Below are 23950 nucleotides of genomic sequence, written 5' to 3' on the forward strand. Positions count from 1 at the left end.
TCAATTCTTGGACGCTTTGAGGGTTGTGAACTCGACTCAGAAACACAGATTTCAGCCTTCTCTAGATCACCATTTTCAGGTGCCTTTTGCTTTCCACCCATTTCTTGTGAACTTCTCGCCAACATGGACTTGGCATTAACAGTGTCAGTTCCTGAATTTACATGATCCATCTGGAAGGCTTCCAGTTCACTTTATGCAGGAGTCTCTTTGGTAGCATCTGAAGCAGCAAGTGGATTCTCCGGATTAGAAGGTGACGCCTTCAGCTTGTCTAAACCTGACTTTTGCTTCTCAAACATCATTTGGAGGTACCTCCCTTCTTCTATTCGCAACTGTAAATTTCTTTGAATCTGTAGAATAAGGAAAGATATAAACATTACACCAACAGACACCTGAGAAAAAACTGAAACATCAATGAGTGATGGGTTCGTTCAGAACGTTGACCATAATGGTGCAGACCTCCACAAGGCATAATGGATGCATTACACAGTAAATAGTTCACTGTTTAAGCCAATCTGTCTTTAACTTTAAATCAGCAAAAGCCACTATCCTACTAAATATATTTCAGATAAACAGTTTCATTCTAAGAACTATTAAGCACATTTCATTGCCCGATAGTAATCAAGTCAAGGCACATATATTCCCTCAAATTTGTTGCTGAAAAAGACTACAACAAAGAAAGTGATTTATCGAATGCAACAGCAACAAATGTGTGATATGATATCTTAGCAACAACAACACCCTTGTCTAAAATGCCTAAATTAGCATAATATCCAAGTTAAAAGAGTTCCAAAGAAAACAGTTTCTTTAAATGCCCTTAATCCAATAGGATTATGTTATCATATCCCCTCAATGTGCAAATAGCCAGCAGATGCTCCCACCTTCCCCGAACAATTAAAATCAGTTTGTCCAGGTTTAAATTCTGAAGCCATGCATCTGAATGAGAGCACACCAGAAACATAATTTCCACTAGTTATAAGGAGAAAAAAAGATTTTCTGTTCTCTGATTCCTAGGCATATTTAAAGATGGATTTATTTAAGTATGAAGTATGCTGCTTTTATGCTCCAAAATCCTTTCGGACACAAATCATACCTCAAGCTGTTCATGCAGCCGCTTCTGGACTTCCATCTGTAACCACAAAGCTTCAGTGATCCCCATACCCCTGTTCGAGTTCAAAATGAACAATTCATTTAATACGATGAACTAAATTAAGCAAATCAACACAGTGAAGCTTCATTAGACCTTGAATATTACGTATGTTGCTCATTAGGGATTCCATTAGGAATCTTCTATAATCAAATCTTTGCAAATGCAACAACAAAATAAGAAAAAAACTGTAAATTTTGCTGCTTCATCTCCCCACCAAATAGAATTACCAAGGAACGCTCATGGCAAAAATTTCTTTTTTTAAGCACATGACAAACTTATTTGTGCCACAACTTAAACGTCACATAAGATTTGATGCACAACCAGCAACAGTTAAGGGAACTGAAATATGAACTAACAGGACCCATCAACCATCCCTTTTATGGCTTCAGATCAGCATTTTCCATATAAGAGTTTAGCAGACGATTTGCAAGATTTGAAGATGAATTATTTTCCAATTAGTAGAGTTCCTGCAAATTTTAGAAGACCCTTGCCTTGTGTCACTAAACATGTTCTTAAAAGGTGATATTTCACCATTAGGAATGGCAGCATCCAACTCATTTATAACAACAAAGTTCCAGATAATTACTAAGTACGCTAATCAGAATTTATGAAAGCCTGCAAATTGTGAAACCAGATGCTCAAACAATATGTATATAATGCAATCCTCTAAGCCAGAAAAACAAATAAACATACCATACAGTATTATTAGCAATCCTTGACAATCATTAGAAATTACTTACATTTTCAAGTCCAGAGATGATATTTCTTCCATAGGTGTCAATTTTTTCCCTGAGGATCCTGCAAGCAAGAATCATTATTTCAGCTAGACACATAGTGACACCCACAATCTCACATTGAGAATTTTTGGGGATCCAATATACATAATATAAGTCACTTAAATCAGTTAAGATCCAATAAACGAAGTAACTGAAAATGACAAAGCATCAATGCCAACTACAAAGATAAGCACTTTCATGGATAAATTAAGGATGGAAAAAAATGAGCAAATGAAGAAAAAATTTTCACTGCACAGCTGAAGATTCTGGAACTGGTTTATGAAAATGAAGAAAAATTGATCTCCACTTCATTAATGACGACAAGTTGGACCATACACCTCTCAAGTCTCAACAATCCATCCATCAAAATACATTGCTATGATCTCTAATACATCAGCATAGGTGGCTCGGATTATTGAGTGCATGATAGACATGCATCATACATTTTCACCGGACAGCTAAAGATCCTGGAACCAATTAAACCAAATGAAGAAAAAAAAATGATCACTTCATTGATGATGACAAGATGGACTATATAGCTCTCAACAATCCCCCTCAAACCCAACATAAGTCACTAAGAGAAAATATTGGAACAAGTATCAAGGAATGAACCACCCTTTCAAAAAATTATTTTCCAATAAAGCAAAACAGGCACTAGATGCGTGCCTGCAGAGAAGTAACACAAATAGGAAAAGGGAAGAAACTGGAAGGGAGCTTGACAGATACCTTCTGATGACTATGGTCTGTATCTAACCGTCCTGTATCTCTACAGTTAAGAGAGTGATATCTCCAGTTAAAAGGATAATCTAACCAGTGCCTTTGAGCACGCATACAGACGCAAATTATTTAATAATTACAAGAGAAGTGTATGTAGCTGCAAATGACTTTTAACATGATAAATGGTCAAGCCTTCAACTTGCATAAGCTTCAAAACGGCCTTTGGAGTGGCTCCTGCAAGTTGAAAATACCAAACAGATGGAAAAATAAGCCTAACGATATTTGGCAAGCAATTCACGAGAGCTGGAAGTTACACAATTTCACCGCTTCCCAGTTGGTTGACAAATGGACAGGAATCGAATTTCTGGTGAAATACCAACTGAGCTTGGAAAGTTGACTCAGTTGAGGTTGGTAACCCTGAGCTCAAACGAGTTGACTGGGGAAATTCCTATAGAGGTAGGAGCCTTAAGACAGTTGTTAAACCTCAATTTGAGCATAATCATCTATCAGGACAGATCCCTCGGAGTATAGGTAATTTAATGGAGCTTCAATATTTAGATTTGTCAGAGAACAGCTTGACAGGAACAATACCAGAAGCGCTTGGGAACTGTAACAAGTTATTGAGCCTGAACTTGACCCACAACAATTTATCTGGTGACATTCCAAGTAAGCAAGGGAGCTTAAGTCTTCTGCAGTAGTCATTGGACCTCAGCAGCAATTCATTCTCAGGAAATATTCCTCCGGAGTTGGGAAAACTTATTTCACTGGAGAATCTTAATGTTTCACCCAAAGATCTCTCTGGTAAAATCCCTACGTCTTTACTCCAAATGGTAAGTCTTAGTTCATTTGATTTCTCCTATAATGAGTTGACATGTTCAATTCCAACTGCTAGCCCATTCCTAAATGCATCCGGAGAAGCCTTTGCTAGAAACTCTGGTTTGTGAGGAAATGTCGATGGATTACCTCCTTGTTATTCAATTTCAAGCAGAAAAATGTCAAGAATGCATACTGTGAAGGTGGTTGTTGATGTAGTTATTTCTTTCTTTGGCGTATTAGCATCAATTGCCTCAGCAGTTTTTGCATGTCATCGCCTAAGCAATCAACCGGATGAGGAAGCTGAAGGTAGTAAGTTTGAAGGTTCCGAGTTGATAAGGATAAAAGGAAGAGATTATAAATTTGATGACCATGTGAAAGCCACGGAGGACTTCAATGAAAGGTACTGCATTTGGAAAGGGGGATCCGGAAGTGTTTACAAAGCATTATTGCCTACAGATCAAGTAGTTGCTGTTAAAAAACTCAATATCACAGACTCCATTGACATTCTAGTTACCAATCGCCAAAGCTTTCAGAATGAAATTCGTATGCTAAGAGAAGTCAAGCACAGAAATATCATCAAGTTATATGGGCATCGTTCTCATAGGGGGCGTATGTACTTGGTTTAAGAGTATGTGGAGAGAGGAAGTATAAGAAGTGTATTGTATGGAGCAGATGGGGAAGTGGAGCTAGGCTGGGCAACAAGGGTGAAACTTGTACAAGGATTGGTTCATGCAATTGCTTACTTGCATCATGACTGCTCTCCACCTATTATACACTGAGACATATCTTTGAGTAATGTTTTGCTAGAAGCTGGATTTGAGCCAAAACTCTCAGATTTTGGTACTGCAAGGTTGTTGGATCCAAGTTCATCCAATTGGTCGGCAGTAGCTGGAACTTATGGCTATATGGCTCCAGGTAAGCTAACAATTTAATTTTTTCTACTGCTTTGGTATCGGGTTTCTCTTGTATTTGTTGGGTCTTTACACGAAGGCTAACATGTATGTATTTTTTTTTTCTTAAATGTTTAGAGCTTGCATTCACAATGCAGCTCACAGATAAATCTGATGTCTACAGCTTTGGAGTTGTGGCATTAGTGGTTATGATGGGAAGGCATCCAGGGGAACTCTTGAATCCCCCATCAGAATGAACTTTGTCATCAGAATTTGAAGCATGTGCTAGACCCACGACTCCCGACTCCCACTGGCCGAATAGCAGAGGAAGTTTTTTTTTGTAATCACTTTGGGCTTGCAATGCATGAATGTTAAGGCAGAGTCAAGACCCACCATGCGTTCTGTGGTACAAGAACTGTCAGCAAGAACAGAGGCTTGCCTTAGTATGCCATTAGGAAAGATGCCTGTTAGCAAGCTAACTGGATATCAGAAGTAGAATGACGTAAATCCAATGAGCAAGCTGCAGTTTAGGGGGGGGGGGGGGGGGGGAGGAATGGCCAACCAAATCTCTCTTCACTATGGAGTTGGGCCGTAAATTACATGATTTTTTTTTTTTTTCATTTTTTGTGTTTGTATCCAGTAATAAGTTGGATTGTCAAGTTTCCACAAGAAACTAGCTGCAGCAGTGGCTCACTCTGTTTTAAACCCTTCTTTGCTAGTCAAATTAAACTTTACTCGTCCAATTACGTTCAAAATGTGTTTGTTTGTTTGTTTTAAAGTTGGAAGAGATTTGATTCATGTTTGAGGAAGAGTCAACAGAAGCACACCTAATAACAAATTGAGATTTGAGACTCACACCCCATATTCCGTATCATTTATCAATGCCCTATCATTGACCCAGACACTAAACAAACCTTAAATGCTCTTAAGTCCCAACAAAACAATGGTATTTAGGAGACTTTTTGACAAACATGTCTTGTGCACAAAGTCACCTTACAAAGACAAAACCAAAACGTTTATCCAATTCCATCCCAAAATCGTAGGAACAACCCCAAACAGCTAAACAATCTCAAGACTAGAACAGCAACAGTAAAACACAAATTCTCGAAATCCATGAAGCAAACCAAACACATTAAAAAAAATTGAAAACAGACAGCATTTTAAAGGGTTAAATACCACCCAGCCTCCAATTGTTTACTAACCTTTTGCCTGTAACAACAAATGAAGACAAATGGAAGCATTCATTAAACATTAATTTGTTCCTAATGTTGAGTGGTGTGGCACTGTAAACTCCGGAGCCTTTCCCTATGACTTAAACCGAGTCATTCGGCCTTTAAGGGACACTGTTAGTTTTATTGCCCTTTTTAAGTTTTACTTAGATGGACGGTTAAATTAAAAATTCTAATGTAGTAAATTCAATCATATCATATTAAAAATGTAATAAAATTTAAATTAATTTAAGACTTTATTTGGATAAATAATGAAATTAATTTTGATTAGATTAAAAAAATAAAATTTATTATAATAAAAAAATTTTAATAAAAAATTTATATTAAATAAAAATTATTAAAATTATCATTTAAATTCAATTGACAGGGTGTAAATTCAACCGCAACTTATTGAAAGTGCAAGGGAGTACGAAACCTCCTCCAGCTTAGTAAAATTTCATTTAAAAATAATAAAACAGTTATGGAAATTTGAAAATTGAAAGCTGATTAAGATTTTTTAAACTTGGTTGGTGACCACCCGAGTAGCACCTAAGGACATTGTTGGAAAAAAAATAAAAGCAACTTTAATTACTTGGTCAAGTGCTTACCACTAAATTTTCTGTTGACTAAAATATTAATCTACAGAAAATTTAAATATTATGAATAAAGTTTTGGCATTTTACTAGTGGAAAGCATTTTGTATGAGAAAGTTTTGTGGCAATTTAAAAATCTTATTGTGAATTAATGTTAAATTATTGGATGATAAGATCAATGATTTGATTCACATTTCAAAGATGAAAAAATTTAATCATAATATTCAATATTAATTTTTTTGACTGTTTACCTAGACAATAAAGAGAATAGATTACTTTCAATTTGTCTTTATCAGCAAATCTTCAGTGTGGAGAAATGAATTATTCTTTCCATACCTTTACTTGATTATACCTTTGGATATAAATGGTTAAGATTATCAAAACATTATTAGTTATATAATATTGAAATTACAAAAATTATGAAATACATTGTTAATAAAATTTTTTAATTTTATGAACAGAATTAATTGAGTAACACTTATTTTTTAGTATATATTAGTTATCACATAGAGCTATTATTTATAATTAAGATTTTATTTTATTTATTTTATTTTTTAAAAATTTTAATCTATTCTTAAAATTTTTATCATACTATTAATTTGGTTGGAGAAAATATTATGAATATAAATTTTTTTCGAATCGGTAACTTCCAAATTCTAACTTCGACTACATATAAATTGAATAAATTTTTAAAAATTAATTGTTTGATCATTTATTTTTAAAATTTTTTTTGTTACAATTGAATAAATATTTATTAATTATAAAAAACAAAGAATTTATTTAATAATTTTTTAAAATTACTTTCATTACATTGTAGTTTTTTATAAAATGATAGATTATTATTTTATAAATTGTTCATTAATAAATATTAATTTTTAATATTATTTTGAATATTTTGTATTCAATTTTTTCATGTAATACAATGATTTAAAATCGCTTGTAATATATAATATTATATTAAATATGATAATTTAAAATTACTTATAATTAAATTATTTTGATGATTTTATCACCATAAAAATGAAATCATTACAATGATTATAAAAATGATACTAAACACTATTTCACTGTTTTTTTTTTTTAATTTACGAGTAATAGAGTTATTATCAAATGAATTTACAAGCAATCCATTGTCTATCCTGTTTTTGAAAATTTATTTTACTAATTCTAAAAGATGCAGTCCTAGAATTTTATTCAAGAAAATTTCTTATCATAAAATTCACATGATAATCATGAATTTGAATACGTAATTCATAAAGAGTTTGACGATTTATTACTCTTTTTTTATTTTAATTTTTTTATAAAATTGATGTGTCAAAATTTTAATGTTGAAAAGTAAAAAAAATAAAAAATAATTTTAAAATATTAAAAAAAAAGTAAGAGAATAAATGTTTAAAAATATACATACTTTTGGGATATAAAAATGGACAAAAATGAGATAAAGTAAGTATATCTTTAATGAAAAATTATCTAATATATTGACAATAAAAATTTTAAATTATTTGTGGAATTAAAAACAAAAATAGAATATGTGTTAATCTTTTAACATTATTTGTGAAATTAAAAATTTTTACTAATAGTGTATTAAATACGAATTTTTTTAATTATACCATTAAAAAAATTAAAAATTGAAAAAATAAAATAATTATACAATATTTTTAATCTCTATGTAATGTATGCTTAGAAATTATAATCATAATAAAATATTTTTAGTATATATAAAAATGAAATCAATAATCAAATTAAATCAACAACCAGTAAATCAATTAGACCAAATCAACAACCAATAAATCAACGTGTAATTAGATAAAACTCACACTTAATAATACTTTGACAAAACTCACCCTTGATGATAGTTGAAACTAAATCTAGAGTACTTTACAAGTAAAAGTTCACGTGAGGCATACCTAAGAATTGGCTAATACCTGTTACAGATTAATATAATCTCCCTTCCATTTTGTCAGAAAAAGTGAATGGAAACGCACAAAGGTGGGGTAGCTTGGAAATAGTTGAACATGGAATTAAGACCAAAAGAATAGGCCAATGAGGTCTTATTCAATGGTAAGAGGAAATTTTAGAAATTTGATATTTTAATATTCAAATTATATTGTTTGGGGGTTTGATTGTCAATTTATATTATAATTTATTTTAATTTATTAATTGATTATTTAATCATATATGTTATATAAATCTAATAATTGATGATAATGGTAAGTCTTCTTGTACTTATAATTTTAAAAATGTAATCCATGCATGTTAAAAATCAATGCCTTAACGTCAACTGGGTCAGTGCTGTGGCCTACACGCTTTTATTGAGTGGCAAAGGGCAAATTTCCCAATCAAATAGCACCACTGGTAGACCAATTTATGGCAACCAAGAAGAAAACTTGGAAATTGAATGTTTACGGCATGGAAATATATGCCCTTCTCCTCCTATCTATAAGAAAGTTCATCATCTGAAGTTCTAAACTAAACCCCAAACTTAAATTACTAAATTCTCAGCAACTAAAGCATGTCAACTTTTAGAAATCCCTGTCTTGCTCTCTTCCACATTGTTTTGCTTTCTTTACTTCCATTGAAGATCTCATGTTCAGCAAGAACACAAGCGGAAGCACTCGTCCTATGGAAGAACAGCTTGCTTTTTTCGCCACCTTCTCTCAATTCTTGGTCCCTTTCCAATCTCAACAACCTCTGCAACTGGACTTCCATTACCTGCGATGGCACTGGAACAGTGTCCGAAATCAGCCTTTCCAATGCAAACATGTCTGGTTCCATTGCTCAATTCAATTTCACTCCATTTGCCAATCTCACGCGCTTTGACCTCATGAATAACACTATGGCAGGGCCAATACCGTCCGAAATTGGTTCTCTGTCCAAACTCCTTGTCTTGGACTTGAGCAACAATTCTTTTGGAGGAACCATACCATCGGAGATAGGTCGTCTAACAGAACTTCAATATCTGAGTCTGTTCAACAACAATCTCAGTGGTACCATTCCTCCTCAAGTTAGCAATCTCCAAGAAGTAAGGTACCTCGACCTTGGATATAACTTCTTTGTTTCTTTTGACTCGTCCGATTTCTTGGCCATGCCTTTGTTGACACACCTCAGCTTAGCTTACAATGAACTTGAATTGGAATTCCCTCAATTTACTCAACTGTCATAATCTTACTTCCCTAGACTTGTCACTGAATAGCTTGATTGGTCCAATACCAGAATCATTGTACTCCGATCTAAGCAAGCTTGAGTACCTCAATCTCTCTAGTAATTCCTTTGAAGGACCATTATCATCAAACATTTCCAAGCTGTCCAAACTCATAGGTCTTCAACTAGGAACCAATCTGTTAAATGGTTCAATTCCTGATAGTATAGGAACCATGTCTAATCTTGAAGCTATTGAATTGTTTCACAATTCGTTTGGAGGGGAGATTCCATCTTCTTTAGGCCAACTAAGAAAGCTCAGGAAATTTGATATCCACTCAAATGGCTTAAATTCTACAATCCCATCCGAGCTTGGTTCCTGTACTAACCTCACCATTTTGGCCATAAGTGGGAATCAACTGAGCGGAGAGTTGCCTATGTCATTGTCAAAACTCACAAAAATAACTGATTTGGGATTATCTGAAAATTCTCTTGTCGGCGAGATCCCGCCATCTCTCATTTCTAATTGGACCAACTTGATTACTTTGCAACTACAAAACAATTTATTCACGGGGTTTATTCCACCAGAAATAGGCCTATTGTCAAAGCTCCACTTCCTCTTTCTGTATGATAACAAACTATCCGGCTCAATTCCTTCAGAGATTGGAAACTTGAATTCCATGAGAACTTTGGACCTTTCTGGAAATCAGCTTACGGGTCCAATTCCTCCAACTATATGGAGTCTTTCAAAGCTTGAAGGTTTACAGCTTTTCTATAATAATCTTAACGGCACAATTCCACCAGAGGTTGGAAATATGACATCCTTGCAGTCTCTTGATGTCAACACAAACCTCTTGCATGGGGAATTACCGGACACAATTTCTAGTCTCACCAACCTATTAGCATTCTCCCTGTTCACCAATAATTTCTCGGGTAGCATTCCTAGGGATTTTGGGAAGAAGAGTCCTCATTTGAATTATGTGAGCTTTACCAACAACAGCTTCTCTGGAGAATTGCCGCCTGAATTGTGCAGTGGTTTTGCTCTTGAAAATTTCACGGTAAATAGAAACAACTTCACAGGGTCGTTGCCGGCTTGCTTGAGGAATTGTACAAGGCTAAAGAGAGTCCGGTTTGATGGGAACCAATTTACGGGTCACATCACCAATGCATTTGGAGTTCATCCTAATCTAGACTTTATTTCTCTTAGTGACAATCAATTTACAGGTGAAATCTCACCAGAGTGGGGAGAATGCCCTAATCTCACCAATCTACAAATGGACAGGAACAGAATTTCTGGTGAAATCCCCGCTGAGCTTGGGAAGTTGAGCCGGTTGCACGTTCTAAACCTGGGAGCCAATGAGTTGACAGGGAACATTCCTCTTGAACTGGGAAATCTCAGCATGTTGTTCAACCTCAATTTGAGCCGGATCATTTCACTGGTGACATCCCTCAGATTATGGGAAACTTAGTGAGTTTAGAGTACCTTGATCTATCGGGGAACGAATTAATAGGAGATATACCAGAGGAACTTAAGAGTTGCGAAAAGTTATTGAGCTTGAACTTGAGTCACAACAATTTATCTGGTGAAATTCCTCGTGAGCTAGGTAGCTTATCAGTTTTGCAGTACTTGCTGGATCTCAGCAGCAATTCCCTCTCAGGCTCAATCCCTCAACACCTAGGGAAGCTTGTATCATTGGAGAATCTAAACGTTTCACATAACGATCTCTCAGGCGGAATCCCGACTTCATTGTCCTCCATGATTAGTCTCTGTTCATTTGATTTCTCCTACAATGAGTTAACAGGCCCGATTCCAAGTGGTGGTGTATTCCAAAATGCTTCTGGAAATGCTTTTGTTGGAAACGCAGGTTTGTGTGGAGATGCTGAAGGATTAACTCCTTGCAGCAAGTCCAACAACAAGAATGTTCTTATCGCCATCATTGTCCCTGTAAGCGGCATATTAATTCTAGCAACAATAGCTGCTGGAGTGTTTATATATCTCCCTCAAAGCAAAATGCTCGATGAGGAGATTAAAGGTAGTAAAATGGCTGAATTTTCTGAGTCAACCATTTGGGAAAGAGAAGGAAAATTTTCATTTGGTGACATTGAAAAAGCCACAGAAGGCTTTGCTGATAAGTACTGCATCGGAAAGGGAGGATTTGGAAGCGTTTACAGGGCAGTATTGCCTTCGGGTCAAGTAGTTGCAGTTAAGAAACTAAATTTCTCAGACTCCGAGGACATTCAAGTCACCAATCAGATTTTTGAGACCGAGATTCGCATGATGATAAAAGTTAGGCATCGAAGCATCGTCAAGTTATACGGGTTCTATTCTAGTACAGAGCTTATGTACCTGGTCTACGAATATGTGGAGAAGGGTAGTTTGAGAAGCGTGTTATATGAGGTTGAGGAGGCGCTGGGCTGGCCTACAAGGTTGAAAATTGTGCAGGGACTGGCACATGCAATTGCTTACTTGCACCATGACTGTTCTCCACCAATTATACACCGAGACATATCTTTGAATAACATTTTGCTCGAGTCAGATTTTGAGCCAAAACTCTCAGATTTTGGCGTTGCCAGATTGTTGAACCCAAATTCATCCAACTGGACCACAGTTGTTGGGTCATATGGCTACACTGCGCCAGGTTAGTTAATTGCTTAATTAATTCTTTTTTCGGAATAATGTTTTAGCCGCTCCAGTTTTCTTGACTTCTGTTTTTCCTTATTTTCTTTAATAGGTGACTAACTTTGTTTTCTTTAGAGCTTGCATTCTCAATGCGAATCACAGGAAAATGTGACACTTACAGCTTTGGAGTGGTGGCATTAGAGCTTATGCTGGGAAAGCACCCAGGGGAGCTTTTGAGTTCATTGTCAACACCATTGTCATCAAACAACAAAAAATTGTTTCTAATGGATGTGCTCGACCAACGACTTCCACCTCCGACAGGACAGATTGCAATGGATGTTGTTTTTGTAGTGGCTGTGGGCTTAGCTTGTGCTCGTGTTACACCAGAGTCACGACCTCCCATGCATTTTGTGGCACAAGAACTGTCAGCAGGAACCCAGGCTTGCCTGGATGAACCATTGGGAACGATAACAATTAGCATGCTGGCTGGCCTAAAGAGCATAAAGGTACGGAAGAAGCAAGCAAGTTTCAATTTGGAGGAGGCAGAGTGCCAATCGAATCCTGGTGCCATGGGGAGTTAAGAGGCTTCTATTATATATGCCACTTAAGAAGTTGCACTAGTGTGTTTATTTCTGTGTTTTAAAGGGTTAGCGGCCAGTAAATGAGAATGTTAGGATTTGGATTGAGATCCAAAAGTCATATAGCTGGAAGAGGTGTCCGTTGCTGAACCTAGGCCGGTGTTGGTATTCTTATTGCTTTGGGTGCAAATTTCGGGTTTAATTATCTAAGTGCAGTTTGAGTAATTACTGAGTAAAAGTGATGAATCAAAAAATAAAAAAAATTAAAATGAAAATCTAACAAGGAAAAAATTTTTTTTGACATATGACTGCAATAAAATTTTGAGTGTCTTTGTAGTGTGTTAGTGGTTGAAGTAACTAAGTATGGCATTTCTGCTGGAACTTTCTGACAGCAGATTAGTCTAGGTAAAATGATGGGTCTGTGCATGGTGACCCATGCTGTTAGGCCAACTACTTTTGTATTTTTGAAGCTTATAAATTAATGAAATGAAGCTCATGATCATATGAGTCAATTTACTTCAAGTAACAGATTAGTTTCTCTTGTTTTCTGCTCTAAATCCTTTAATTGGTATCAGAGCATTCCTTAAGTTCTTAGAGGATCTGTGAGTCCCAAAAATTAAGTGAAAAGCCATCAAACACTTTTCAGCCAGCCTTTGTCAACCTTAAATGGCCTGAAGCAATTGCTCCTTACCTCCACCTCCTATTTTTTCTAGTGAAAACTACCAGATATGGGCTGTCAAAATGAAGACTTATTTCAGTGCTTTTGATTTGTGGGAAGTGGTGGAAAATGAGAAGGAACCACCACAACTTCCTGCAAATCCAACAGTAACTCAAATAAAAAATTATAGTGAAAAAAAGGCAAAGAGGTATAAGGCTAAAAGCTGTATTGAGTCTTCAGTTTCTGATGACATATTCATTAGAATCATGACTTGTGAAACTGCAAAACAAGCTTGGGATGTGCTCAAGAAAGAGTTTCAAGGCAGTGACAAGACAAGACAAATGCAAGTGTTGAATCTTAGAAGAGAGTTTGAAGTCTTAAAGATGAAAGAGTCTGAAAATTTAAAGGAGTACAATGACAGACTCATGAAGATAGTAAACAAGATTAGATTACTTGGTGAGGAGCTGTCAGACAAAAGAATTGTAGAAAAGGCTTTTCTCAGCTTACCAGAGAGGTTTGAGTCAAAAATCTCATCCCTTGACGACTCTAAAGACCTGACCAAGATAACTCCAGCAGAATTGTTCAATGCTCTACAAGCTCAAGAACAAAGAAGGGCTATCAGACAAGAGGATTCAACAGAAGGTGCTTTTACAGCCAAGGAGAAAGATAAGATGCAAACAGAAAGCAAAGGCAGAAAATAAGGAGATCAAAGAAACCAAGGTTCTAGAAACAGTGAAAAGAAAGGAAAATTTCCACCATGCTCTCACTGCAAAAAGACTACTCACTTGGAGAAATATTACTGGTACAGACCTAACATACAATGTAGGTACTGTATGCAGCTTGGTCACATGGAGAAGGTATGTAAAAACAAAAAACAGCAGCAGCCAGATCAACAAGCCAGAGTTGCTGACAATCAACAACAGCTAGAAGAACAAGTTTTTGTTACAATTTGCTATGGAACCAGAACCTCCGCCAGTGCATGGCTCATTGACAGTGGCTACACACACCATATGGCATCTGATATCAACATATTCAAAGAATTAGACAAGACCTGCACCTCTAAAGTCAGAATAGGTAATGGTGATTTCATAAAAGTCAAAGGAAAATGAGTTGTGGCAGTTGAGACACCAACAGGTACCAAACTCATTTCAGATGTGTTATTTATGCCCAAAATAGATCAAAACCTGTTGAGTGTAGGACAGTTGCGAGAAAATAACTACTCTTTAGTCTTCAAAGATAAGGCATGCATAATTCATGATCCCACTGGCCATGAACTCTTTACTGTTAATATGAAAGGAAAATGTTTTTCCTTGAATTGGCATGAAGCAAACTCCTCTGCATATGTTACTTCACATGATGAATCTTCTTTATGGCATAAAAGGATGGGACATTTCAACTACAATGCATTAAATTTCATGCATAAAAATGATCTTGTATTAAACATGCCTACTATTGAAGTCAGTGCTGGAGTGTGTGAAGTCTGTCAACTAGGAAAACAAAGTAAGTTACCATTTGCAATTAACAAAGCATGGAGGGCAACTGAAAAATTACAACTTGTTCATACTGATGTTTGTGGTCCTATGAGAACCTTGTCCTTGAATGGCAGTAGATATTTCATTACTTTTATAGATGATTTTACTAGAATGTGTTGGATTTACTTCATGAAACAAAAGTCTGAAGTTGCAAATGTATTTTGGAAGTTCAAGGCTTGGATTGAGAATCAAAGTGGCTGCAAAATCAAGATCATAAGGTCAGACAATGGTACTGAATACACATCTGACAGATTTAATGAGTTTTGTGAAGTTGCAGGAATTGAACACCAACTGACAGCAACTTACACTCCATAACAAAATGGAGTCAATGAAAGAAAGAATAGAACAATCATGGAGATGGCAAGATGCATGCTATTTGAAAAGAATCTTTCAAAAAAATTCTGGGCAGAGGCAGTCAATACCTCTGTCTACTTGCTCAACAGGCTGCCCACAAAAGCTTTGAAGGGAAACACTCCTTTTAAAGCCTGAAATGGAAGCAAACCATCAGTGCACCACCTCAGAATTTTTGACAGCATCTGTTATGTGTTCGTTCCTGATATCAAAAGAGACAAGCTTAATCAAAAAGCAGAAATATGTATTTTTCTGGGCTATAGCAACATCACCAAAGGCTATAGGACTTATAATCCACTTACAGGCAAGATGATTGTAAGTAGGAATGTGAGATTTAATTAGCAAGCTGCCTGAAATTGAAAAAAATCAAAGGGAGAATCAATCAAGCAAATTGCTGTAGACATGATAAGCTTTCAAGATCAAGAAGATTATATGTTTGAAAATAAAATCATTGATCATGAACCAGTGAGAGGAATCAGACCACTCACAGATATTTATCAAAGATCAAATGTTGCCATTCTTGAACCTGCAAGCTTTGAAGAAGCTGTCAAATTTTCAGAGTGGAGAAATGCCATGAAAGAGGAGATTCAAATGATTGAGAAAAATTAAACATGGATGCTGGTTGATAGACCAAGTAACAAAAACATCATTGGTGTCAAATAGATTTTCAGAACAAAGTTGAATGCTGATGGTTCCATCAACAAACTTAAAGCTAGATTGGTAGCTAAAGGCTACTCCCAACAGCTTGATATTGATTTTTCAGAGACATTTGCTCCAGTTACAAGGTTGGACACTATAAGGCTGCTATTAGCCTTAGCAACTCAGCAAAGTTGGAAAATATACCAACTTGATGTCAAATCTGCCTTCTTGAATGGTTATCTTGAGAAGGAGATCTACATTGAACAACCTAATGATTTTGTTGCCAAGAGACATAAAGGCAAAGTCTATCTACTCAAGAAGGCTTTGTATGGATTAAAACAAGCTCTCAGAATGTGGAATTCCAGAATTGATGATCATTTACTGAAGTTAGGATTCAAGAAAAGCCTCAGTGAAGTAACATTGTACATTAAAGTTTTTAACAGTAATGATCTGTTGATTGTTTCTTTGTATGTTGATGATCTTCTGGTGACAGGTAGCAAATCAGCTCTTGTGGAAGATTTTAAGCTCCAAATGCAAAAAATTTTTGAGATGACAGACATGGAAGAAATGTTTTATTTTCTTGGAATGGAGATTCATCAAGACCAGCAAGAAATCTTCATTTGTCAAAGAAAATATGCAAATGAAATCCTGAATAAGTTTGGGATGGAAAATTGCAAACCAGTCAACACTCTTTTGGCTCAAAATGAGAAACTTGTTAAGGAAGATGGAGCTAACAAAGTTGATGGCTCTATTTATAGAAGCTTGGTTGGTTGCTTATTGTATTTGACAGCAACAAGGTCAGACATCATGTATGCTGTAAATTTACTCTCTAGGTTCATGCAAAATCCTAGTGAGTTACATTTTAAGGCTGCAAAAAGAGTGTTGAGATATGTCAAAAGAACCAATGAACTTGGAATTTGGTTCAAGAAGAATGACAGTTCAAGATTGGTAGGATTCACAGACAGTGACTGGGCTGGCTCTCATGAAGACATGAAAAGCACTTCAGGCTATGTGTTTTTCATTGGATTAAATGTGTTCAGCTGGAATTCAAAGAAACAAGGAACAGTGGCTTAATCAACAGCAGAAGCAGAGTATATAGCTGTTGCAGCTACTGGTAATCAAGTAATTTGGCTAAAGAAAATTTTGTTGGATTTGAGTCAAAAGCAAGATGATCCAACAAAATTTTTTTGTGATAATCAGTCAACAGTTGCAATGGTCAAGAACCCTGTGTTTCATGGAAGAACTAAGCATATTAAGATCAAGTATCATTTTATTAGAGAAGTTGAAGCTGAGAATGAAGTGAAACTGGTGTATTGCAAGTCAGAAGATCAAATTGTAGATATTCTGACCAAAGCCTTACCAAAGGTAAGGTTTGAAACATTAAGGAAAAGTCTTGGTGTTTCCAGCAGAAATACCAAGGATGAGTGTTAGTGTGTTAGTGGTTGAAGCATGTTAGTGTGTTAGTGGTTGAAGCAACTAAGTATGGTATTTCTGCTGGAACTTTCTGACAGCAGATTAGTCTAGGTAAAATGATAGGTTTATGCATGGTGACCCATGCTGTTAGGCCAACTACTTTTGTATTTTTGAAGCCTATAAATTAATGAAATGAAACTCATGATCATATGAGCTAATTTACTTCAAGTAACATATTAGTTTCTCTTATTTTTTGCTCTAAATCCTTCAGTCTTATTGTATAATATATGAAATAAGTAATCATTAATGCTCTTTCTTGAATTACCAAGTAAAGAGAGACTATATATACAAATATAAATTCCTTCAAAAAAGTTTAAAACATTTGGAGAATCAAAGTTATCAATAATGGCATACAACAAAAAAGAAATAATGAGATTGTAAGGACCAGAAAGGCATGATCAACAATCCACTCCACATTGTTTGAGAACTGGACCTGTTTGCTTGGGCAAGAAAGGATCAATCCGAACCCAGACCAGTGAGAAAATTGATGCTAGAAGTATAGACCACAACTCAATAATGGTTGGAATCCCCGTTTTGCCTTCCCATCAAACCTTTGAGGAAAGGATAGAAGCGTAAAATAACCCAGAAGACGAAGAATAGCTTACCGAATAAGGGACCTCATGAACCATAACCATTGTTAATTTGAAGGATCTAGAGTAGAGGAAGAACAAAAGAAAAAATGAAAAAACTAATATGGTAATTGCAGTCAATTGGTTCACCCTGATCATGAGCTTCATTTCATTAATTTATAGGCATTAAAATACAAAAATTTATTTAACTACTACAAAAATTGTTTGCCTAACAGTATGGATCTTCATACACAAATCCGTCATATTACCTAAAGTGATAAAATGCAGAGCAAGTTGTAAAAGTTACAGTGGAGATGCCATGCCTACTTGCTTCAACCATTGACACTCCTCATTACCATTTCTACTGGAAACACCAAGACTTTTTCTTAATGTTTCAAACCTTGCCTTTGGTAAACCTTGGTTCGAATATCTTCAATTTAATCTTCTGACTTGTAATGCACCAACTTCACTTCATTCTTAACTTTAACTTCTCTAATAAAGTGATACTTGATCTTAATGTGCTTAGTTCTTTCATGAAACACAAGGTTCTTAACCATTACAATTGTTAACTGATTATCAAAAAAAAATTTTGTTGGATCATCTTGCTTTTGATTCAAATCCATCAAAATTTTATTTAGTCAAATTGCTTGATTAACAGCAGCTGCAACAACTATATATTCTACTTTTGCTATCAATTGAGCTATAATTCCTTGTTTATTTGAATTTCAGCTAAACACATTTGATCCAACGAAAAACACATAACTTGAAGTTCTTTCATGTCTTTATGAGAGCTAGCCCAGTCATTGTTTGTGAATCCAACCAATCTTGAACTTTTAATCTTCTTGAACTAAATTCCAAGTTCATTGGTTTTACACTCTTTTTGCGACCTTAAAATACAACTTACTAGGATTTTGCATGAACCTAGAGAGTAAATTTACAGCATACATGATGTCTGGCCTTGTTGTTGTCAAATACAATAAACAACCAATCAAGCTTTTATAAATAGAACCATCAACTTTGTCAACTCCATCTTCCTTAATGTGTTTTTCATTTTGAGCCAAAAGGGTGTTGATTGGTTTACAATTTTTTATCCTAAACATATCCAAGATTTCATTTGCATATTTTCTTTGACAAATGAAGATTCCTTGGTGGTCTTAATGAATCTCTATTCCAAGAAAATAAGACATTTTTCCCTTATTTATCATCTAAAAATCTTCTTGAATTTGGTGTTTAAAATCCCCCACAATAGCTGATTTGCTACATGTTACCAAAAAATCATCAACATACAAAGAAACAATCAACAGATCATTATTGGCAAAAACCTTAATGTACAATGTTGCTTTACTAAGGCTTTTCTTGAATCTTAACTTTAACAAATGATCATCAAGTCTAGAATTCCAAGCTCTTGGAGCTTGTTTTAATCTATACAAAACCTTCTTGAGTAAATAGACTTTGTCTATATCTCTCTTGGCAATAAAATCGTTAGGTTGTTCAATGTATATCTCTTCCTCAAAATGACAATTCTAGAAGGTAGATTTGACATCAAGTTGGTATATTTTTTAACTTTCTGAGTTGCTAAGGCTAATAGTAGCCTTATGGTGTCCAACCTTGCAACTAGAGCAAATATCTTTAAAAATCAACACCACGCTATTGGGAGTTGCCTTTAGCTACCAATCTAGCTTTAAGTTTATTGATGAAACCATCTACATTTAACTTTGTTCCGAAGATCCATTTAACACCAAATGATTTTTTGTTTCATGGTCTATCAACCAGCATCTAAGTTTGATTATTCTCAATCATCTAAATTTCCTTCTTCATTGCATTCTTTCACTCTATAATTTTGACAATTTTTTTAAAACTTGTAGGTTTAAGAATGGCAACATTTGATCTTTGATAAATATCTGTGAGTGGTCTGATTCTTCTCACTGGTTTATGATCAATGGATTCATTTTTAAACATATAATATTCTTAACCTCAGAAGCTTATCATATTTGTAACAATTTGCTTGACTGATTCTCCCTTTAACTTTTCTCAATTTCAAGTAACTTGCTCATTAAATCTCACATTCCTACTTACAATCACCTTGCCTATAAGTGGATTGTAAATCCTATAGCTTTTAATGATGTTGCTATAGCCCAAAAAAATACAGAGTTTTATTTTTGAATCAAATTTGTCCCTTTTGATTTTAGGAACAAATACATAACAGATGTTGCCAAAAACTTTGAGATGTTGCATTGATGGTTTGCTTCCATACCAAGCTTTGAATGGTGTTTTTCCCTTTAAAGCTTTTGTGGGTAACCTGTTGAGCAAGTAGATAGAAGTATTAATTACTTCTACCTAAAACTTATTGGAAAGATTCTTCTCAAATAGCATGCATCTCGCCATCTTTATGACTGTTTTATTCTTCCTTTCATTGACTCCATTTTGTTGTGAAGTGTAAGTTGCTATGAATTGGCGTTCAATTCTTGCAACTTCACAAAATTCATTAAATCTATTAAATGTGTACTTAAATCTATTGTCTAACCTTATGATCTTGATTTTGTAGCCACTTTAATTCGTAATCCAAGCCTAAAACTTCCAAAATACAACTATAAGTTCATATTTTTGTTTCATAAAGTAAATCCAACAGATTCTGATTAAATCATTTATAAAAGCAATGAAATATCTATTGCCATTCAAGAATAAGGGTCTTATAGGACCACAAACATCAATATGAGCAACTTGTAGTTTTTCAGTTGCCTCTCATTCTTTATTAATTGCAAATGGCAACTTACTTTATTTTTCTAGCTGACAGACTTCACACACTCTAGTGCAGACTTCAACAGTGGACATGTTTAATGCAAGATCATTTTTATGCATAAAATTCAATGCATTATAGTTGAAATGTTTCATCATTTTATGCCATAAAGTAAATTCATCATGTGAATTGGCATATGTAGAGAAGTTTGCTTTTAGTTGAAATGTCCCATCATTTTATGCCATAAAGTAGATTCATCATGTGAATTGACATATGCAAAGGAGTTTGCTTCATGTCAATTTAAGAAAAAACATTTTTCTTTCATGTTAACAGTAAATAGTTCATGGCTAGTAGGATCATGAATTATGCATGCCTTGTCTTTGAAAACTAAAGAGTAGTTCTTTTCTAGCAACTATCCTACATTTAATAGGTTTTGATCTATTTTAGCCGTAAATAGCACTTTTGAAATGAGTTTGGTACATATTGGTGTCTCAACAGCCACTACTCATTTTTTTTAACTTCTATGAAATCATCATTGTAGATTCTAACTTTAGAGGTACAAGTCTTATCTAGTTCTTTGAACATGTTATATAAGAAACCATATGGTATATGCATCCGCTGTCAATGAGCCATGCATTTGTGGAAGTTCTAGGTGCATAGCGAGTTGTAACAAAACTTTACTCTTTTAAATGTTGTTGGTTGTCAACATCTCTGGCTTGTTGATCTGGCTAGTTTTTTTTTTTTTTTTTACATACCTTCTCTATTTAACCAAGCTGCTTACAATACTTACATTATATGTCAAGTCTATATGAGTAATATTTCTCTAAGTGAGTGATCTTTTTGCAATGAGAGCAAAGTGAAAAATTTTTTTTCTTTCCATTATTCCTAGAACCTTTGTTTCTTGATTTCCTTATTTTATGCCTTTACTTTTTATTTGTATCTTGCCTCTCTCTTGGGTTGCAAAAGCACTTTCTATTAAATCCTATTGTCTAATAGCCCTTTTTGCTCTTGAGCTGACAAAGCATTGAACAACTCTACTAAAGTTATCTTAGTCAGGTCCTTGGAGTCTTCAAAGGATAAAATTTTTGACTCAACTTCTTTAGCAAGCTGACAATAAACATCTCCACGATTCTTTTGTTTAATAGCTCCTCACCAAGTAATCTAATCTTATTTGCTATCTTCATGAGTTTGTCGTTGTACTCCTTTAAATTTTCAAACTTTTTCATTTTTAAAACTTTAAACTCTCTTTTAAGATTCAAAACTTGCATTTGTCTTGTTTTGTCATTGCCTTAGAATTCGTCCTTTAGCATATCCCATTTTTTTTTGCAGTATTATAGATTATGATTCTTGTGAATATGTCATCAAAAACTGATAACTCAATATAGTTTTTGCCTTGTACCTTTTTACTTTTTTTTTCACTATAATTTTTCATTTAAGTTACTATTGGATTTACATAAAGTTATGGTGGTTCCTTCTCATTTTTCACCACTTCTCACAATTCAAAAGCACTCAAATAAGACTTCATTTTGGCAACCCATATTTAGTAATTCTTATCAGAAAAATAAGAGGTGAATGTAAGAAGTAGCTGCTTGAGGCCATTTGAGGTTGATAAAAGCTAGCTAGTAAGTGTTTGATGGCTTTTTCCTCAATTTCAATAGCTTATAGGCCATTCAAGACATTATGGAAGTTTTGATACCAATTGAAAGATCTAGAGCACAGAAGAACAAAGGAAAAAAATGAAAAAACTAATCTAATAATTGCAATAAATTGGATCATACTAATCATGAGCTTAATTGCATTAATTTATAAACATCAAAATACAAAAGCTTGTTTAACTATTACAAAAGTTGTTTGCCTAACAATATGGATCACCGTACAAAAATCCATCATGCTACCTAAACTAATAAAATGATAGAACAAATTACAAAAGTTTTAGTAGATCTTAGTAGTAGTATTCTTCTTATTTCTTTCCCCAATTAAATATTGTCTTTTACTTCAATGAACTTTTACAAAGTTGCATGAACAATCATCTTTTGAAATTTAGACTATATATCATGTATGTAATCGGATTTATTGTTATTAATTTATTATTCAAAACCAAACTTAATAATCCTGCCATATGAAAAGATATATATAATAATTCTTATTAATATATAGGGTTTGATGGGAAAAAATTACAAACATGACAAAGATGTACAATAGAAGACGATTACAATATGAAACTATCTACTATATAATGAACTTACATGTTGCCATTCTGAATCATCCTTGCGGTTCTTATTCTGAAATTCATCATCAATATCATCTTGGTCAGAGTTGTCTTCCTTATCTCCTGCAACTCTTGCACTACCTGCGAGACCAAGAAAAAGACAAATGAAACATGCTAGTTCTGTTCAAACTAATTTGTCTACAAAAATGGAAAAAAAAAAGAAAAAGAAAATTAGAAACATAATGGAGATCAAAATGAAAATTGAAAGTCAAACAAATTAACCTTTTTTACGCTTGTAGCGAGTGTTGCACTGAGGGCAGCTCTGGGTTCCTTCACTCCTTTCATATTCATAACAAGGCCGGCAAACCGGGAAGCCACACACATGACAAGCCACAAAAAACTCTCCATCTTCTTTGTGCCCAATCTCATCCCCACAAACTTTGCATATCTTTCCTGAACACTGTCGGGTTGGAGGCCGGTTCTGCCACCCCACATCACATTCATTATAAGAAACACATTACAATGATAAACAATAAAAGAAGAAGGAATAACTAAGAAAGTACTTCATGGACGGCAAGTGAACCAAAGCCAGCCATGGTGCTTGAGGCCATGGCAAGCAAAGAAAAAAGAAATAAGATGTGAGGGGAGAGAAGGGGAGAAGAGGGTATTATAAGGTGAAGGTGGGGGTGGAAAGTGAAATATCAGGGAAGGGGGGGTGCTGCGGAAGGGAGAAACGTGAGAGAGTGACTACCAAACTGTGAGTTGAGAAGTCGTAGGTTTAAGTCTAAGAGACGTTAAAGGAGCGGAAAGAGGGATCGATTTGCTTTGCTTGCTCGTTTGAGCTGTGCCAAACGCCTAGCATTTGTTTTTGAATAGTTAGCTTCGACTCAAAGGCAGGGCGTCGGTCTGAACTCTCTTTAACTCTAAAGGCTGACACTACTCCCTGACAAATAAACTTTAGTTAAAGTTATACATTATATTTACGCATTTCTTGCATGTGTTACGTACCCCACACCACACCATGCCAAAAAACCAAGCTTTCTTTTCCACGATATATATATTTTCATAAAATAAGAAAATATATTGTTCTAGAAATAAATGAGACATTATATATTCTTGCATTATTAAATGTACAGGTGAAAAAGAAACGAATTCAAGAAGGCATTACATCGTTGACTTGTAAGGTACATAAATGAGCGAATGGTAATTTTTTGTTTGTTTGTTTCTTTTATGTTTTTGAAGATCGCAAGAAAAATCTCGTCAGTTGCATATATTTTTATGTGGGTGAGAGGGAAGAAA

General features: G+C 34.7%; 3 protein-coding genes and 1 pseudogene across 5 annotated transcripts; 2 read left to right on the forward strand and 2 right to left on the reverse strand.

Annotated features, from left to right (window-relative positions):
* Positions 1 to 191: 191 nt before the first annotated feature.
* On the reverse strand, positions 192 to 5697 carry LOC149512835 (protein PHOSPHATE STARVATION RESPONSE 1-like). The gene is made up of 4 exons (XM_089750863.1): positions 5549 to 5697; positions 1888 to 1945; positions 1091 to 1160; positions 192 to 347 (listed from the first exon to the last, which is right to left on the reverse strand). The coding sequence occupies exons 1-4, from the start codon at positions 5589 to 5591 to the stop codon at positions 192 to 194; spliced, it is 327 nt and encodes a 108-aa protein (XP_089606989.1). The 5' UTR covers positions 5592 to 5697.
* LOC149512836 (MDIS1-interacting receptor like kinase 2-like) lies at positions 330 to 4886 on the forward strand (annotated as a pseudogene). Its single transcript, XR_016331561.1, has 2 exons — positions 330 to 4371; positions 4485 to 4886. The product of XR_016331561.1 is annotated as an MDIS1-interacting receptor like kinase 2-like (transcript).
* Positions 5698 to 8539: 2842 nt separating the features above from the next.
* On the forward strand, positions 8540 to 13027 carry LOC111305331 (uncharacterized). Its single transcript, XM_022902761.2, is given in 4 exon segments — positions 8540 to 9297; positions 9299 to 10707; positions 10710 to 11924; positions 12041 to 13027. Coding segments are annotated over 4 exon segments (3708 nt in total). The 5' UTR covers positions 8540 to 8659; the 3' UTR covers positions 12487 to 13027.
* A 4492-nt stretch (positions 13028 to 17519) lies between these two features.
* On the reverse strand, positions 17520 to 23299 carry LOC111305332 (cellulose synthase A catalytic subunit 9 [UDP-forming]-like). 2 transcript variants are annotated; one of them, XM_089749835.1, is made up of 4 exons: positions 23215 to 23294; positions 22934 to 23132; positions 22689 to 22792; positions 17520 to 17687 (listed from the first exon to the last, which is right to left on the reverse strand). In XM_089749835.1, exons 1-4 carry the CDS (start codon positions 23260 to 23262, stop codon positions 17682 to 17684), a joined length of 357 nt encoding a protein of 118 aa, XP_089605961.1. In that variant the 5' UTR covers positions 23263 to 23294; the 3' UTR covers positions 17520 to 17681. The 2 variants fall into 2 exon arrangements, with proteins under 2 accessions (XP_089605961.1, XP_089605960.1); XM_089749834.1 differs by lacking the exon at positions 17520 to 17687 and adding an exon at positions 19870 to 20004 and having other exon boundaries at positions 23215 to 23299.
* Positions 23300 to 23950: the final 651 nt, after the last annotated feature.

Source organism: Durio zibethinus, chromosome 21 (assembly GCF_047325235.1).
Source record: "Durio zibethinus cultivar Kanyao isolate XHJ-2024 chromosome 21, ASM4732523v1, whole genome shotgun sequence".
NCBI classification, from domain to species: Eukaryota; Viridiplantae; Streptophyta; class Magnoliopsida; order Malvales; family Malvaceae; genus Durio; species Durio zibethinus.

Bases quoted from the DNA above. Each gene is read 5' to 3' on its own strand.
- LOC149512835 (XM_089750863.1), bottom strand. From the start codon at position 5,591: ATGAATGCTTCCATTTGTCTTCATTTGTTGTTACAGGCAAAAG. The intron at 1,946-5,548 runs GTTAGTAAACAA...TCTTGCTTGCAG, and splicing joins TTTGTTGTTACAGGCAAAAG to GATCCTCAGGGAAAAAATTG. The intron at 348-1,090 runs GTATGATTTGTG...CTTATTCTACAG, and splicing joins GGCTGCATGAACAGCTTGAG to ATTCAAAGAAATTTACAGTT.
- LOC111305332 (XM_089749834.1), bottom strand. From the start codon at position 23,262: ATGGCCTCAAGCACCATGGCTGGCTTTGGTTCACTTGCCGTCCATGAA. The intron at 23,133-23,214 runs GTACTTTCTTAG...GTGGGGTGGCAG, and splicing joins GTTCACTTGCCGTCCATGAA to AACCGGCCTCCAACCCGACA. The intron at 20,005-22,688 runs GTAAGTTCATTA...CTTGCTCAACAG, and splicing joins ATGATTCAGAATGGCAACAT to GTTACCCACAAAAGCTTTAA.